Source organism: Phyllobates terribilis, unplaced genomic scaffold (genome assembly GCF_046119375.1).
Source record: "Phyllobates terribilis strain yellow unplaced genomic scaffold, ASM4611937v1 Scaffold_11__3_contigs__length_659146591, whole genome shotgun sequence".
NCBI classification, from domain to species: Eukaryota; Metazoa; Chordata; class Amphibia; order Anura; family Dendrobatidae; genus Phyllobates; species Phyllobates terribilis.
Genome location: NW_027362771.1, coordinates 576,125,108 through 576,144,321, shown reverse-complemented (window position 1 = coordinate 576,144,321; position 19,214 = coordinate 576,125,108). Strand labels below are relative to the sequence as shown.

Genomic DNA, 19,214 nt, shown 5'->3' with positions numbered 1-19,214 from the left:
ACTGTCTGCTGAGATGTGCATCTAAGCCTGTTATGTGTGATACTGTCTGCTGAGATGTGCATCTAAGCCTGTTATGTGTGATACTGCCTGCTGAGATGTGCATCTAAGCCTGTTATGTGTGATACTGCCTTCTGAGATGTGCATCTAAGCCTGTTATGTGTGATACTGTCTGCTGAGATGTGCATCTAAGCCTGTTATGTATGATACTGCCTGCTGAGATGTGCATCTAAGCCTGTTATGTGTGATACTGTCTGCTGAGATGTGTATCTAAGTCTGTTATGTGTGATACTGCCTGCTGAGATGTGTATCTAAGCCTGTTATGTGTGATACTGCCTGCTGAGATGTGTATCTAAGCCTGTTATGTGTGATACTGCCTGCTGAGATGTGTATCTAAGCCTGTTATGTGTGATACTGTCTGCTGAGATGTGCATCTAAGCCTGTTATGTGTGATACTGCCTGCTGAGATGTGCATCTAAGCCTGTTATGTGTTATACGGTTTGCTGAGATATGTATCTAAACCAGTTATGTGTGATACTGTCTGTTCAGAGGTGTATCTAAGTCTGTTATGTGTGATACTGTCTGCTGAGATGTGCATCTAAGCCTGTTATGTGTGATAGATGCACATCTCAGCAGGCAGTATCACACATAACAGGCTTAGATGCACATCTCAGCAGACAGTATCACACATAACAGGCTTAGATGCACATCTCAGCAGGCAGTAAGCCTGTTATGTGTGATACTGCCTGCTGAGATGTGTATCTAAGCCTGTTATGTGTGATACTGCCTGCTGAGATGTGTAGCTAAGCCTGTTATGTGTGATACTGCCTGCTGAGATGTGTATCTAAGCCTGTTATGTGTGATACTGCCTGCTGAGATGTGTATCTAAGTCTGTTATGTGTGATACTGTCTGCTGAGATGTGCATCTAAGCCTGTTATGTGTGATACTGTCTGCTGAGATGTGCATCTAAGCCTGTTATGTGTGATACTGCCTGCTGAGATGTGCATCTAAGCCTGTTATGTGTGATACTGCCTGCTGAGATGTGTATCTAAGCCTGTTATGTGTGATACTGCCTGCTGAGATGTGTATCTAAGCCTGTTATGTGTGATACTGTCTGCTGAGATGTGCATCTAAGCCTGTTATGTGTTATACGGTTTGCTGAGATATGTATCTAAACCAGTTATGTGTGATACTGTCAGTTTAGCGGTGTATCTAAGTCTGTTATGTGTGATACTGTCTGTTTAGCGGTGTATCTAAGTCTGTTATGTGTGATACTGTCTGTTTAGCGGTGTATCTAAGTCTGTTATGTGTGATACTGTCTGCTGAGATGTGTATCTAAGTCTGTTATGTGTGATACTGTCTGTTTAGCGGTGTATCTAAGTCTGTTATGTGTGATACTGTCTGTTTAGCGGTGTATCTAAGTCTGTTATGTGTGATACTGTCTGTTTAGCGGTGTATCTAAGCCTGTTATGTGTGATACTGTCTGCTGAGATGTGCATCTAAGCCTGTTATGTGTGATACTGCCTGCTGAGATGTGTATCTAAGTCTGTTATGTGTGATACTGTCTGCTGAGATGTGCATCTAAGCCTGTTATGTGTGATACTGCCTGCTGAGATGTGTATCTAAGCCTGTTATGTGTGATACTGCCTGCTGAGATGTGCATCTAAGCCTGTTATGTGTTAAACGGTTTGCTGAGATGTGTATCTAAACCAGTTATGTGTGATACTGTCTGCTGAGATGTGCATCTAAGTCTGTTATGTGTGATACTGTCTGTTTAGCGGTGTATCTAAGCCTGTTATGTGTGATACTGTCTGTTTAGCGGTGTATCTAAGCCTGTTATGTGTGATACTGTCTGTTTAGCGGTGTATCTAAGCCTGTTATGTGTGATACTGTCTGTTTAGCGGTGCATCTAAGCCTGTTATGTGTGATACTGTCTGTTTAGCGGTGTATCTAAGTCTGTTATGTGTGATACTGTCTGTTTAGCGGTGTATCTAAGCCTGTTATGTGTGATACTGTCTGTTTAGCGGTGCATCTAAGCCTGTTATGTGTGATACAGTCTGTTTAGCGGTGTATCTAAGTCTGTTATGTGTGATACTGTCTGTTTAGCGGTGTATCTAAGCCTGTTATGTGTGATACTGTCTGTTTAGCGGTGTATCTAAGTCTGTTATGTGTGATACTGTCTGTTTAGCGGTGTATCTAAGCCTGTTATGTGTGATACTGCCTGCTGAGATGTGCATCTAAGCCTGTTATGTGTGATACTGTCTGCTGAGATGTGCATCTAAGCCTGTTATGTGTGATACTGTCTGTTTAGCGGTGTATCTAAGTCTGTTATGTGTGATACTGTCTGTTTAGCGGTGTATCTAAGTCTGTTATGTGTGATACTGTCTGTTTAGCGGTGTATCTAAGTCTGTTATGTGTGATACTGTCTGTTTAGCGGTTTATCTAAGTCTGTTATGTGTGATACTGTCTGTTTAGCGGTGTATCTAAGTCTGTTATGTGTGATACTGTCTGTTTAGCGGTGTATCTAAGTCTGTTATGTGTGATACTGTCTGCTGAGATGTGCATCTAAGCCTGTTATGTGTGATACTGTCTGCTGAGATGTGTATCTAAGTCTGTTATGTGTGATACTGCCTGCTGAGATGTGTATCTAAGCCTGTTATGTGTGATACTGCCTGCTGAGATGTGCATCTAAGCCTGTTATGTGTGATACTGTCTGCTGAGATGTGCATCTAAGCCTGTTATGTGTGATACTGTCTGCTGAGATGTGTATCTAAGCCTGTTATGTGTGATACTGCCTGCTGAGATGTGTATCTAAGCCTGTTATGTGTGATACTGCCTGCTGAGATGTGCATCTAAGCCTGTTATGTGTGATACTGTCTGCTGAGATATGTATCTAAGCCTGTTATGTATGATACTGCCTGCTGAGATGTGTATCTAAGCCTGTTATGTGTGATACTGCCTGCTGAGATGTGCATCTAAGCCTGTTATGTGTGATACTGTCTGCTGAGATGTGCATCTAAGCCTGTTATGTGTGATACTGTCTGCTGAGATGTGTATCTAAGCCTGTTATGTGTGATACTGCCTGCTGAGATGTGTATCTAAGTCTGTTATGTGTGATACTGTCTGCTGAGATGTGCATCTAAGCCTGTTATGTGTGATACTGTCTGCTGAGATATGTATCTAAGCCTGTTATGTATGATACTGCCTGCTGAGATGTGTATCTAAGCCTGTTATGTGTGATACTGCCTGCTGAGATGTGCATCTAAGCCTGTTATGTGTGATACTGCCTGCTGAGATGTGCATCTAAGTCTGTTATGTGTGATACTGTCTGCTGAGATGTGCATCTAAGCCTGTTATGTGTTATACGGTTTGCTGAGATATGTATCTAAGCCTGTTATGTGTGATACTGTCTGCTGAGATGTGTATCTAAGCCTGTTATGTGTGATACTGTCTGCTGAGATGTGCATCTAAGCCTGTTATGTGTTATACGGTTTGCTGAGATATGTATCTAAACCAGTTATGTGTGATACTGTCTGTTTAGCGGTGTATCTAAGTCTGTTATGTGTGATACTGTCTGTTTAGCGGTGTATCTAAGTCTGTTATGTGTGATACTGTCTGTTTAGCGGTGTATCTAAGTCTGTTATGTGTGATACTGTCTGTTTAGCGGTGTATCTAAGCCTGTTATGTGTGATACTGTCTGCTGAGATGTGTATCTAAGTCTGTTATGTGTGATACTGTCTGCTGAGATGTGCATCTAAGCCTGTTATGTGTGATACTGTCTGTTTAGCGGTGTATCTAAGCCTGTTATGTGTGATACTGTCTGTTTAGCGGTGTATCTAAGTCCTTTATGTGTGATACTGTCTGCTGAGATGTGCATCTAAGCCTGTTATGTGTGATACTGTCTGCTGAAATGTGTATCTAAGCCTGTTATGTGTGATACTGTCTGCTGAGATGTGTATCTAAGCCTGTTATGTGTGATACTGCCTGCTGAGATGTGTATCTAAGTCTGTTATGTGTGATACTGTCTGCTGAGATGTGCATCTAATCCTGTTATGTGTGATACTGCCTGCTGAGATGTGCATCTAAGCCTGTTATGTGTGATACTGTCTGCTGAGATGTGCATCTAAGTCTGTTATGTGTGATACTGTCTGCTGAGATGTGCATCTAAGCCTGTTATGTGTGATACTGCCTGCTGAGATGTGTATCTAAGTCTGTTATGTGTGATACTGTCTCCTGAGATGTGCATCTAAGCCTGTTATGTGTGATACTGTCTGTTTAGCGGTGTATCTAAGCCTGTTATGTGTGATACTGTCTGTTTAGCGGTGTATCTAAGTCTGTTATGTGTGATACTGTCTGTTTAGCGGTGTATCTAAGCCTGTTATGTGTGATACTGTCTCCTGAGATGTGCATCTAAGCCTGTTATGTGTGATACTGTCTGTTTAGCGGTGTATCTAAGTCTGTTATGTGTGATACTGTCTGTTTAGCGGTGTATCTAAGCCTGTTATGTGTGATACTGTCTGTTTAGCGGTGTATCTAAGCCTGTTATGTATGATACTGTCTGCTGAGATGTGCATCTAAGCCTGTTATGTGTGATACTGTCTGTTTAGCGGTGTATCTAAGCCTGTTATGTGTGATACTGTCTGTTTAGCGGTGTATCTAAGCCTGTTATGTGTGATACTGTCTGTTTAGCGGTGTATCTAAGCCTGTTATGTGTGATACTGTCTGCTGAGATGTGCATCTAAGCCTGTTATGTGTGATACTGTCTGCTGAAATGTGTATCTAAGCCTGTTATGTGTGATACTGTCTGCTGAGATGTGTATCTAAGTCTGTTATGTGTGATACTGCCTGCTGAGATGTGCATCTAAGCCTGTTATGTGTGATACTGCCTGCTGAGATGTGCATCTAAGTCTGTTATGTGTGATACTGTCTGCTGAGATGTGCATCTAAGCCTGTTATGTGTGATACTGCCTGCTGAGATGTGCATCTAAGCCTGTTATGTGTGATACTGCCTGCTGAGATGTGCATCTAAGCCTGTTATGTGTAATACTGCCTGCTGAGATGTGTATCTAAGCCTGTTATGTATGATACTGCCTGCTGAGATGTGTATCTAAGTCTGTTATGTGTGATACTGCCTGCTGAGATGTGCATCTAAGCCTGTTATGTGTGATACTGTCTGTTTAGCGGTGTATCTAAGCCTGTTATGTGTGATACTGTCTGTTTAGCGGTGTATCTAAGTCTGTTATGTGTGATACTGTCTGTTTAGCGGTGTATCTAAGCCTGTTATGTGTGATACTGTCTGTTTAGCGGTGTATCTAAGCCTGTTATGTGTGATACTGTCTGTTTAGCGGTGTATCTAAGTCTGTTATGTGTGATACTGTCTGTTTAGCGGTGTATCTAAGCCTGTTATGTGTGATACTGTCTGTTTAGCGGTGTATCTAAGCCTGTTATGTGTGATACTGTCTACTGAGATGTGCATCTAAGCCTGTTATGTGTGATACTGTCTGTTTAGCGGTGTATCTAAGTCTGTTATGTGTGATACTGTCTGTTTAGCGGTGTATCTAAGCCTGTTATGTGTGATACTGTCTGCTGAGATGTGCATCTAAGCCTGTTATGTGTGATACTGTCTGTTTAGCGGTGTATCTAAGTCTGTTATGTGTGATACTGTCTGTTTAGCGGTGTATCTAAGTCTGTTATGTGTGATACTGTCTGTTTAGCGGTGTATCTAAGTCTGTTATGTGTGATACTGTCTGTTTAGCGGTGTATCTAAGCCTGTTATGTGTGATACTGTCTGTTTAGCGGTGTATCTAAGCCTGTTATGTATGATACTGTCTGCTGAGATGTGCATCTAAGCCTGTTATGTGTGATACTGTCTGTTTAGCGGTGTATCTAAGTCTGTTATGTGTGATACTGTCTGTTTAGCGGTGTATCTAAGTCTGTTATGTGTGATACTGTCTGTTTAGCGGTGTATCTCAGTCTGTTATGTGTGATACTGTCTGTTTAGCGGTGTATCTAAGTCAGTTATGTGTGATACTGTCTGCGGAGCTATGTATCTCAGCCTATCCTTTGTTATACTCTTTTCTAAGCTGTGTATCTCAGCCTGTTATGTGTGATACTGTCTGCTGAGCTGTGTATCTCAGCCGGTCATGTGTGGTGTAACCTTCAGACGTCCGTACAGATCACTTTCCGAGCACTGACTGGTGGACGGAGCGGCCTCAGCACCAGACCTGCGCCAGTACTCGGAAAGTCATACACGGGTGTCTGAACTCGGCCTTCACTGGTGTATCCAAGCTTTTCCATGTGCTACAGTCACTGCTGTGTATCTAATTCTCTTACATGTGATACTGACTGCAGGGCAGGTGTATCTAAGCCTTTCATGTCTGCATATCCACTGTATTCATGTGTGATACTGTCTGCTGAGCACCTGTATCCAAGCTCATCAAGTGTGATACTGTCTGCTGAGCACCTGTATCCAAGCTCATCATGTGTGATACTGTCTGCTGAGCACCTGTATCCAAGCTCATCAAGTGTGATACTGTCTGCTGAGCACCTGTATCCAAGCTCATCATGTGTGATACTGTCTGCTGAGCACCTGTATCCAAGCTCATCAAGTGTGATACTGTCTGCTGAGCACCTGTATCCAAGCTCATCATGTGTGATACTGTCTGCTGAGCACCTGTATCCAAGCTCATCAAGTGTGATACTGTCTGCTGAGCACCTGTATCCAAGCTCATCATGTGTGATACTGTCTTCTGAGCATCTGTATCCAAGCCCCTTCAGCCAATCCTTTCATGATACTGTCTGTGGAGCCCCCCGTATCTAAGCCTTTCATGAGTAATTCTGTCTGTTGAGCAGCTGTATCTAAGCCAATCATGTGTGCTACTGTCTATTTTTTTATTTTACTCACTTAGGGAATGTAGATTGTGAGCCCCAAGTGAGTAAAATAAAAAAATAGAATGTACCACATATTATAGGCTTAGATACAGCATCAAAGCAGACTGTACCACACATTATAGGCTTAGATACAGCATCAAAGCAGACAAGCAGTTTGTATGGGTTTCCTCCGGGTTCTCCGGATTCCTCTCACGCTCCATAGACTGATGGGACTCACAATCTACATCCCCTATCAGTCTATGGAGTGTGAGAGGAATCCGGAGAACCCGGAGGAAACCCATACAAACTGCTTGTCTGCTTTGATGCTGTATCTAAGCCTATAATGTGTGGTACAGTTTGCTTTGATGCTGTATCTAAGCCTATAATGTGTGGTACAGTCTGCTTTGATGCTGTATCTAAGCCTATAATTTGTGGTACAGTCTGCTGATCTGTATCTAAGCCTTTAATGTGTGGTACAGTCTGCTTTGATGCTGTATCTAAGCCTATAATTTGTGGTACAGTCTGCTGATCTGTATCTAAGCCTTTATAATGTGTGGCACCGTCTGCTGAGCAGTCTACCTAACCCTATCATGTGTGGTACAGTCTGCTGATCCACTGTATCTAAGCTGATAATGTGTGGCACCGTCTGCTGAGCAGTGTATCTAAGCCGGTACATGTCCATAGTGTAGATGGCGTATCCCCTTGCTGTGCGCTCCCTGTTGTTGCCCCCCTGTCAATGCCCCTGATACCACCCAGCAGCTGTGCGCTCCCTATTGTTGCCCCCTGTCAATGCCCCTGATACCACCCAGCAGCTGTGCGCTCCCTATTGTTGCCCCCGTCAATGCCCCCGATACCACCCAGCAGCTGTGCGCTCCCTATTGTTGCCCCCGTCAATGCCCCCGATACCACCCAGCAGCTGTGCGCTCCCTATTGTTGCCCCCGTCAATGCCCCCGATACCACCCAGCAGCTGTGCGCTCCCTATTGTTGCCCCCGATACCACCCAGCTGCTGTGCGCTCCTTATTGTTGCCTCCGTTACTGCCCCTGATACCACACAGCAGCTGTGCTTTTCTTATTGTTGCCCCCTGTCACTGCCCCTGATACCACCCAGCAGCTGTGCGCTCCTTGTTGTTGCCCCCCTGATACCACCCAGCAGCTGTGCGCTCCTTATTGTTGCCCCCCTGATACCACCCAGCAGCTGTGCGCTCCTTATTGTTGCCCCCCTGATACCACCCAGCAGCTGTGCTCTCCTTGTTGTTGTCCCCCTGATACCACCCAGCAGCTGTGCGCGCCTTATTGTTGCCCCCCTGGACCACCCCTGCCTCAGATTTGGGCCCCCGCCTGCCCCCTTCCTCTGCTATGAACCTGACACCAGTTGGACCAGTTTGGAGGAGATTGAGAGGTGTAATTGGGTGACTGGGAGCAGCTGACATGGGTGGGGGAGCCGACAGGCTGAGAACATAGAGGAGGCGGGGGAGGTGAGGGCAGCAGGAGACTCTGCAGCATGGGGGACCAGGAGAACTACTATGGGAAGCACGGTAAGTGATGGCTGCTCTGCCTCATCTGGGGGTGGGCACATGGTGGCTCGGGGTGCTGAGGTGGGGTGGGTGCGTGGCGTACTCACTCGTGCTACAAAAATACCAGCGCTGCCCCCAGCCCCGTCCCTCCTCCTGGGATGTAGGGTGTTCTGCTACCAACTACTGTGTACACATGTAGCAGAGCTGACTATTTGGCACAGCTCCTGGGACTGCTTTATCTTACCTCACAGAGGCATGGCGGGGCACAATGTAAGGGGTAATTACACCCTGACTGTCATGAGCAGGCTATGTACCGAGCCAGTGGTCAGTGTGTGACTAGTAACCTAGGACTGACTAACCTATGTGCTGTAACTAGCGCAGGGGGAGAGAACCTGTCTGCTGTATAACTGGCGCTGGGGGGGGAGAGAACCCACCTGCTGTATAACCGGCGCTAGGGGGGGAGAGAACCCACCTGCTGTATAACCGGCGCTAGGGGGGGAGAGAACCCACCTGTTGTATAACCGGCGCTAGGGGGGGAGAGAACCCACCTGCTGTATAACCGGCGCTAGGGGGGGAGAGAACCCACCTGCTGTATAACCGGCGCTAGGGGGGGAGAGAACCCACCTGCTGTATAACCGGCGCTAGGGGGGGGAGAGAACCCACCTGCTGTATAACCGGCACAGGGGAGGGGGAGAGGGGACCCGCCTGCTGTATAACCGGGGAGGGGGAGAGGGGACCCGCTTGCTGTATAACCGGCGCAGGGGAGAGGGAAGCCGCCTGCTGTATAACCGGCGCAGGGGAGCGGGAGAGGGGACCCGCCTGCTGTATAACCGACGCAGGGGAGAGGGAAGCCGCCTGCTGTATAACCGGGGCTAGGGGGGGAGAGAACCCACCTGCTGTATAACCGGGGCTAGGGGGGGAGAGAACCCACCTGCTGTATAACCGGCGCTAGGGGGGGAGAGAACCCACCTGCTGTATAACCGGCGCTAGGGGGGAGAGAACCTGCCTGCTGTATAACTGGCGCATAGGGCGGAGAGAGAACACGCCTGCTGTATAACCGGCGCTGGGGAGGGGGAGAGAGAACACGCCTGCTGTATAACCGGCGCTGGGGAGGGGGAGAGAGAACACGCCTGCTGTATAACTGGCGCTGGGGAGGGGGAGAGGGGACCCGCCTGCTGTATAACCGGGGAGGGGGAGAGGGGACCCGCCTGCTGTATAACCGGCACAGGGGAGGGGGAGAGGGGACCCGCCTGCTGTATAACCGGCACAGGGGAGGGGGAGAGGGGATCCGCCTGCTGTATAACTGGCACAGGGGAGGGGGAGAGGGGACCCGCCTGCTGTATAACCGGCACAGGGGAGGGGGAGAGGGGACCCGCCTGCTGTATAACCGGGGAGGGGGAGAGGGGACCCGCTTGCTGTATAACCGGCGCAGGGGAGAGGGAAGCCGCCTGCTGTATAACCGGCGCGGGAGAGGGGACCCGCCTGCTGTATAACCGACGCAGGGGAGAGGGAAGCCGCCTGCTGTATAACCGGGGAGGGGGAGAGGGGATCCGCCTGCTGTATAACCGACGCAGGGGAGAGGGAAGCCGCCTGCTGTATAACCGGCGGAGGGGGAGAGGGGACCCGCCTGCTGTATAGCCGGCACTAGGGGGGGAGAGAACCCACCTGCTGTATAACCGGCGCTAGGGGGGAGAGAACCTGCCTGCTGTATAACTGGCGCATAGGGCGGAGAGAGAACACGCCTGCTGTATAACCGGCGCTGGGGAGGGGGAGAGAGAACACGCCTGCTGTATAACCGGCGCTGGGGAGGGGGAGAGAGAACACGCCTGCTGTATAACCGGGGAGGGGGAGAGGGGACCCGCCTGCTGTATAACCGGGGAGGGGGAGAGGGGACCCGCCTGCTGTATAACCGGCACAGGGGAGGGGGAGAGGGGACCCGCCTGCTGTATAACCGGCACAGGGGAGGGGGAGAGGGGACCCGCCTGCTGTATAACCGGCACAGGGGAGGGGGAGAGGGGACCCGCCTGCTGTATAACCGGCACAGGGGAGGGGGAGAGGGGACCCGCCTGCTGTATAACCGGCACAGGGGAGGGGGAGAGGGGACCCGCCTGCTGTATAACCGGCACAGGGGAGGGGGAGAGGGGACCCGCCTGCTGTATAACCGGCACAGGGGAGGGGGAGAGGGGACCCGCCTGCTGTATAACCGGGGAGGGGGAGAGGGGACCCGCCTGCTGTATAACCGGGGAGGGGGAGAGGGGACCCGCTTGCTGTATAACCGGCGCAGGGGAGAGGGAAGCCGCCTGCTGTATAACCGGCGCAGGGGAGCGGAGAGGGGACCCGCCTGCTGTATAACCGACGCAGGGGAGAGGGAAGCCGCCTGCTGTATAACCGGGGAGGGGGAGAGGGGATCCACCTGCTGTATAACCGACGCAGGGGAGAGGGAAGCCGCCTGCTGTATAACCGGGGAGGGGGAGAGGGGATCCGCCTGCTGTATAACCGACGCAGGGGAGAGGGAAGCCGCCTGCTGTATAACCGGCAGAGGGGAGGGGGAGAGGGGACCCGCCTGCTGTATAACCGGCGCAGGGGAGGGGGAGAGGGGACCCGCCTGCTGTATAACTGGGGAGAGGGAAGCCGCCTGCTGTATAACCGGTGCAGGGGAGAGGGAAGCCGCCTGCTGTATAACCGGCGCAGGGGAGAGGGAAGCCGCCTGCTGTATAACCGGCGCAGGGGAGGGGGAGAGGGGACCCGCCTTCTGTATAACCGGCGCAGGGGAGGGGGAGAGGGAAACCGCCTGCTGTATAACCGGGGAGAGGGGACTCGCCTGCTGTATAACCGGCGCAGGGGAGGGGGAGAGGGGACCCGCCTGCTGTATAACCGGCGCAGGGGAGGGGGAGAGGGGACCCGCCTGCTGTATAACCGGCGCAGGGGAGGGGGAGAGGGGACCCGCTAGCTGTATAACCGGCGCAGGGGAGGGGGAGAGGGAAACCGCCTGCTGTATAACCGGGGAGAGGGGACCCGCTTGCTGTATAACCGGCGCAGGGGAGAGGGGACCCGCTTGCTGTATAACCGGCGCAGGGGAGAGGGGACCCGCTTGCTGTATAACCGGCGCAGGGGAGAGGGAAGCCGCCTGCTGTATAACCTGCGCAGGGGAGGGGGAGAGGGGACCCGCTTGCTGTATAACCTGCGCAGGGGAGAGGGAAGCCGCCTGCTGTATAACCGGCGCAGGGGAGGGGGAGAGGGGACCCGCCTGCTGTATAACCGGCGCAGGGGAGGGGGAGAGGGGACCCGCCTGCTGTATAACCGGCGCAGGGGAGGGGGAGAGGGGACCCGCCTGCTGTATAACCGGCGCAGGGGAGGGGGAGAGGGGACCCGCCTCCTGTATAACCGGCGCAGGGGAGGGGGAGAGAACTGCTCCGTTCCCAATCCTTGGGTGACACTCTGATCTTGATGGATCACCCCGAGCCGACCAAAGCCCCTTTTGCTCTCCCAGGGGATAAGCATCTGGCAGGTGAATGCCTGTTACTGCGATGGTTCGGGCAGAACAAGCCAAGCGCAGCAGCCGGAGTAATGAAAGGGGCTCTTCATCAGTAGTAAATAAGGCTAAACCAACAGTGGCCGTCCGGGGCTTCACAACATAAACTGTGCAGGAATTCGGTACCGAAAAGGTGACTCGGGGAGGAGGATCGGTTATATGCCACATCCATAGAGTTACTATATGGACCGTATATAATGATTATAGATGTATAGAGCGTGGCACAGACCTGTGTAAACCAAACAGTGCCCCCTAAAGATCATCTCCTCCAGTACATGTCCAGGTGGTGCACAACAACTCCATTCCCCCAACTTTGCATTTAAAGGGTTTGTCCACATGGAACAAATAGAGTAGAAAATATTCTAACCTTTAATAGTCACCAGTCCAGTACCCTCCTGATGCAGCCCCATATCATAGGCAGGGCAAGTATGCCTGTTATTTCTATAGGAGGAGATAAGTGGCTGTCAGATCCTTCTAATGCCGCTTATCCTTTGGGGAAAAAAATAAGGGTATGTTCACACGTTGCGTTTTTGATGTGTGAATGATGGCAGGAAAACACTGTAAACTTTTGGGAAAGTACAACGCTCAACATGTAGCACCACAGGTTGAAGATGTAAGGTAGAAGCTCTCCTTAAAAGGACCTATCATTGAATTTTTCTTTTCTTAATCAGAGTCCCTCCTCCAGTTGCCGCTGCTCCGCTGAATCTGGATCAGTTTTTCTTTTTCTTCTGTGCCCCTCCGTTCCAAAGTTATTCCCCTTGGAAATAATGGTGCAGATCTTTCCGTCAGCTAACTGGGCGTGTACCACAAATTCTTTGGGGGTGTTTGCTTGTTCTCCTCTATTGTTCCTGACCAATCAAATCACGGCCACGCCCACAGGAGTTCTAAGGTATACGCCTAGTTGGGGGGGGAGGGAAAATTTACACCATTATTACTGGGGGGAATAACTTGGGAACGGAGGGGCACAGAAGAAAAAGAGAAACTGTTCCAGAATCGGCGGAGTAGTGGCAATTAGGGGAAGAATATGGGTTAAATTAAATAATCCTATGAAATGTCCCCTTTAACAGTTTGTTTGACCCATTTATGGCTACTAGCAGGTAGATTATCCTTCATTAATCCACAAACCAGTTCTCACGTAACCCTGAAGTCGGAAGATTATCTTGGCATTATAACTTGTACAAGTCAGGCCATTGCCCTCATAAGAAGATTACTCCTGGCATGGATCTCTGTAAAAAAAAATAAGCCTGTAAAAAGGTGCAGTCCACCAAAAATAACAGGTTGTCTCTGATCCCTAGCAGACAGCTTGAATCTGACATGTTCAATCTCCCCACAGTGCCCCTAAAGGTGAAGTAAAGTATTACATGGTCATAGTCCTCCCAAAATAAGAGATGATATTTGTAGTCGTCTTTTAATCTATGAGGATCCGGGATTCCCAAGCCAGACGTCTTTGATGGAACATTTCTGATCCCTGCCCTAAACAGATTACACAACCACTAATGGAAACTCTAACACTATGTGTGATAGCGAGCCCAACATCCTAGCGCTTGTCTGCTGGCATCTGATAAGAGGGAAGAGGCCGAGACCTCGGAGATTTGCAATTAAGAAGTGTTTCCAGATGTTTTATTGGAAAACTCCTCTGCAGGGAAGGAAGATTGAATATTATGCGGCGCCCGCGATCATTGCCGGAAAGCCGAAAGATCGAGCCAGTGGGCACCTGAATATTTAGGCATACTAAACCCTCCTGATTAATAGGGGGCTTATTGTGCTCCTCTTCTGGGTAGGCTACAGCTGGAGGACTTCTTAATATGCCAGTCATTTGGCCATTAGGAGCATTGTTTTTATGGTAGCACCACATGCTGAAAACTCTATACTTGCCAACCCTCCTGGAAAAAGGGGAGACCTCTTAAATTTCTAGAAAGGAATGGAATTGGCAAATCTACCGGGCACCATTGGATCCTCACAAAAAGTCCCGTCAAGCAGGTTTCAGGAGGTGCCCAAGTGCTTTTTGGAAAAAGGAGTAGTAATAGAAAAAAATATTGGTGACCCCTTTAGCGGGTGTCTATATTTCCCCCCTTTTGAAAGTCATTCTAAAAAGTTTGCAAATATGGGAAAAATCCATCCTGATGTTTGGGGGAAGGGGCAAGGTGTTTAGGACTAGAAAGGTTGTCCGCCATTCTGGCCGGAAGGGGGCTGTCCGCCAGACTGGCCGGAAGGGGGCTGTCCGCCAGACTGGCCGGAAGGGGGCTGTCCACCACTTGGACAACCCCTTCTTAAATAAAACCCAGGGAAAAAACAAAAATGAGTAATATACCTTACACCAAGTAAATCCGTAAATGGCAATGGTACATATAAGTGATACAGGGTACTTAATGCCTTTTTGATAAAAAAAGAGTAAAAGCCATCCCACCATGTCAAGGTGTACCTATTGGGACGGTCGTGGCTTCCCTTTCTGAGCTTAGTATTCCATCTGGATAGCTTCCCATGGATGGGGGTTTCCCTCTGACCCTGTCCTGCTCGGCCCTTATTCACATTGATGTCGTTTGACACATGGTAAGGTTTTAATACTAGAGACAGGTTAGGACCGTCCCGATGGGTACACCTTGTCGCGGTGGGATGGCTTTTATGCTTTTTTTTATCAAAATAGCATTAACTAAGTACCTTATGTTATTTACATGTTTCACAGTGTGAACATGCTCTTACACTCTGCATGTATACCAGCTTATAGTCCAGCTCGGTTTTTTTTTTTTTTTGCTTTTAACCCCTTCTTAAATGCCTGTGTCAAATAAGAAAAGCTTTATATTCTTTCCTTACTTGCGTTGTCAGAACCGATGCTCTTGTGATGTTCTTATGACACGTGTCAGGAGAGCCGACCATAAGCTTTTGGTGTGTTACTCTGGGGACTCGGTAGTGGACAATCCCTTGAAGGAGGACCATTTGTAAAAGGGCTTCCCATAGACGCATACATTTTGGATTAAGGTTTATGCCAAAACTAAAAATTATCCTCTACCCATCAGGAATGTCTTTCCAACCGCTCAGCCTTTTTTTGGTACTGGAGCAGAGAGGAGGGTGTGCCCTCAACATATGCTTCATTCAGACAGGGCTCTGGATCTGTGGGGGTCCCAGCAGTAAGACCCCTATTGCTCAGAAAGTTATCTTCAATCCTATGGATTCGGAATATATTCACACCTTGGTTCAGGTGCTTTAATGAAATCAAAAAAATAAAAACCGGTTGCTTATCGACTGCTTGTCTCCAGGTGTGAGTGACCACCGTTGCTATACATGAACTGATGGGGTCACAGGAAGTTCTATCTGTTCTGCAAAACAGCAGAAGACCCTCAGACTTGACACATACATCTACTGGAGATGCCCTAGTATTTGTGGGAACATCCCAGTAAGATCTGAGCTGGTGTTTCTCTGAATCCAGTAGGTAACGCATGTGAGGGTTGGTTGTTCTGGGGCTCTCCGGCCTTGAGAACAGTGACTCAGACTTGAAGAACGTCAATGAGTCACTTGGAGCAGGTTATATTGGGATTAGGCCTCATTTATCCTGGTATGAAGGCTCTTGATATGTGAACAAGGTTCTACACAGTGACCTGAAATAGATATTTTCATAAAATCAATAGTACATGAAAGCAACTTCTGTAACATATTTTATCAGAGAAATGTGCTTCTTTCTCCTCTTGGACTGATCATTCACTAAATACAAGTATTACCTATGAAGATAACTTCCCATTACTGAGATCAGATATGAGTTGGTGCTTTTAAAATTCTATGGAGGGGGGAGGAGCTATAGGCAGAGGCTGACATGGAGGGGGAGGGAGGCGTTGTATGCGGACATGGGGGGGCTTTGTAGGCGGACATGGGGTGGGGGGGAGGCGTTGCTGGCAGACATAGGGTGGGGGGGAGGCGTTGCAGGAGGACATGGGGTGGGTGGGAGGCGTTGCAGGCGGACATGGGGTGGGTGGGAGGCGTTGCAGGCGGACATGGGGTGGGTGGGAGGCGTTGCAGGCGGACATGGGGTGGGTGGGAGGCGTTGCAGGCGGACATGGGGTGGGTGGGAGGCGTTGCAGGCGGACATGGGGTGGGGGGAGGCGTTGCAGGCGGACATGGGGTGGGGGGGAGGCGTTGCAGGCGAACATGGGGTGGGGGGGAAGCGTTGTAGGCACAGATGTTCTGCTGAAACGACGACAGTTATGTGTTCTACAGAGATCTGTAACTTTCAGGAGAACTTGCAGAAGAATGTCTGTGTCGGCCTCTACCTCCTCCTCTCTCCTCCCCTCTCCATAGAGTTTTAAAAGCACCAACTGTCATCCTCTATCTCAGTTATGGGAAAATCTGTTTTTACTGAATAGATAGTACATGTGAAAGATCAGTCCGGGTGGAAAAAGAAGCAGATTTCTCTGATAAGATAAATTAAAAAGTTGCTTATTTTTTATGGGGAAAACTATTTAAAATGATGGTTACTCTTTAACCTCTTTGCACACATGAACGTCACGATGTCAGAGCTGGGGTGACCGTGTGTGAACAAGGCCCATGAGTCTGCTTCTGTTCTTAGCAGTTAACCATTTACATGTCGCTGTTAGTCTTTGACTGCAACATTTAAATGATATCACAGCATCAGCTGCCAACGGTGCCCCGGGACGCCGATGGGTTACTGTGACAGTCAGAGGCTTGCTGATACCCCACCACCACTGCCACCTTGGTCAGCATCTGAAGCTTGGATAGATGCTGAGCTTCAAAGGAGACCGCAATTTTCACTATATACCGCAATACTATAGGCGATCGGACAAACGTAGGTTCCAGTCCCCTAAGGGCACTAGAAAATAAAGCTTAAAAAAAAAAAAAAAAAAAAAAATCTTGCAGTTTTCACTATGACTACATATGCTGACACCTACTTTTCTGTAGAGATCAGTTATTAGCAGTCAATTTAATCCTGCTTGGAGTAATAGTGAGATGACTGATAACACCTCTATATACAGCTGATAACACAGGATCCACCATTCACAATAGGTGATGTCACAGCTCACCTCCTCCCCCTCCTGTGCAATGTCTGATAACACCTCTATATACAGTAGATAACAGGATCCACCATTCGCAATAGGTGATGTCACAGCTCACCTCCTCCTCCTGTACAATGACTGATAAACCTCTATATACAGTAGATAACAGGATCCACCATTCACAATAGGTGATGTCACAGCTCACCTCCTCCTCCTGTACAATGACTGATAAACCTCTATATACAGTAGATAACAGGATCCACCATTCACAATAGGTGATGTCACAGCTCACCTCCTCCTCCTGTACAATGACTGATAAACCTCTATATACAGTAGATAACAGGATCCACCATTCACAATAGGTGATGTCACAGCTCACCTCCTCCATCCTCTGCACAGGTCACAGAGCATGCCCACAACACTCTCCCATAGAAGTCAATGAACATCTCCAGACTACAGACTTCTACGGTCCATGTGGCTACGATAAAGCAATTTTCTGAATGTTTTTACCATCGCAGACAAGATGGCTGCCCCATATAGGAAAAATGAATCTACAAACGGGTTAGAAAAAATATTGCATCACTATCTCTAAATTTTTATTTTTATATCAAAAGTACAAGGTGATTTGTTTACAAAGAACACTGTGACTCCTGGTTACCCATGGCGACCAATCACTGCACTGCTTTCATTTCTGAAACTGCTGTGGTAAAATAAAAGCTGCACTCTGATTGGTTCTTGCGTCACGCATGGCGTGTTGTGAATCCTTCTGTCTGGATCTTGTCTTTGGGCCGAGCCCAGAGTCGGCGTTGTCCATTATGACTGGTGCCGAATAACTCTCATTGTTCTGAGACATTCCCTGTGGCCGCGTGAAAAAGTGCTGTCAAAGAGGCGTCTAAAATGCCAAATTCCTTATGGGTGGGGGGGAGGGGCTTTTAAATATGGATTAAAGCCTTGAAGGGGTTATCCATCACCTCTCATCTCCACATTTGGAGCTGACGAGGCGTGTCGTGCTGGATCGGCCATGTTTGCACTAATGAGCTTTCTTATCCGCTCCAAAAAAGTGATGGTGTATTACAAGGCCAGAGATCACTTTTGACACCTTAAAGGGTTATTCCTATCTTTATAGATGGATAGTGCTTGTAAGTACAAGTAACTTAGCAATTTACTGTTAGGTAAAATTTTCAGCCGTTCTTGAGATATAGACATTTTTCTTTTTGTTTATCGCTCGTTGCCTTGGAAACCGACCCCTGCTGCTAGATAGCAGAACACGCGCAGCGCTTACAAGCTATTTTCTGTTGAGCTTGTAACCTCTGCTGTTGTTGACCAGGATCGCTGGAGCGCGCCGTAACCGCCTAATCCCGGCCAGCTTCAGAGCGGTGGTTATAAACTAGATAACAGAGGTGGTCGGTCTCCAAGGCAACGAGCTGTAAATAACAGAAAAGTGTTTATATCTCAAGAACTGCTGCAAATTTTAAAATAACGTAAATTACAAAACTGCTTGTTTTTACGAGGGCTATCCGACAATATCCATTGATGAATGAAGTGGGGAATGGCCCTTTAAATGCGAGGACTGGAAGTGTAAAAAGGATTACTGAAGCCGGAGTCTGGTTTGTCACCGGGTAAATATTAGTTTTCTCAGCTGGTTTTTGGGGTTTGTGCTTTTCCTACAGAAAATCTTGTACATGGATTCTGCTCTATAATCTCTTAAGTAAGAGCTGGCATTGGGCAGGTGTTTTATGTTTGTTTTTAATAGTCTGAGATAAGCGGCAAAAAAAAAAAATCACATTTTTGCCGCTTATCTCCTTTTGTAGAAATAACCCTGCCCATTTGGCTATGTTAATTTTGGATGTTTATGTGATGGTGGGTGTTTGGGCAAAAATCACTTTTCACCCAACCATCCTTTAGGCTGACTGCCATCTTTGCATCTGTCTTATTATTATTATTGGTGCCACAGAGTCACTATGGGTTATAGGAGGGGTAAAAACTAGTAAAACTACTCAGATCCTCTTTCGTCAGCTTTCTATGGGCTTTGTCGTCTCTCCTTTTTATGCTGCACGGAGCCGACGAAACTGAGAGAAATAACTACTATAATACTGCTCCCTATGTACAAGAATATAACTACTAGAATACTGCCCCCTATGTACAAGAATATAACTACTAGAATACTGCCCCCTATGTACAAGAATATAACTACTAGAATACTGCCCCCTATGTACAAGAATATAACTACTATAACACTGCCCCTATGTACAAGAATATAACTACTATATTACTGGCTCCTATGTACAAGAATATAAC

The 19,214-nt window shown here is 48.1% G+C and overlaps 1 protein-coding gene across 3 annotated transcripts in view; it reads left to right on the top strand.

The window, feature by feature from the left end:
- Window positions 1-19,214, top strand: part of SLC44A2 (solute carrier family 44 member 2 (CTL2 blood group)) — a 54,322-nt gene that overhangs the window by 14,921 nt on the left and 20,187 nt on the right. Inside the window, exon 1 of one of the 3 annotated variants that reach the window (XM_073654187.1) lies at window positions 8,271-8,405. The exons of the other annotated variants lie outside the window; for them this stretch is intronic. Coding sequence (XP_073510288.1) covers window positions 8,372-8,405 — 34 coding nt within the window. The 5' untranslated portion in view covers window positions 8,271-8,371. Of the gene's footprint in view, window positions 1-8,270; window positions 8,406-19,214 lie in introns of those variants that run through there. 3 annotated transcript variants of the gene reach the window in all.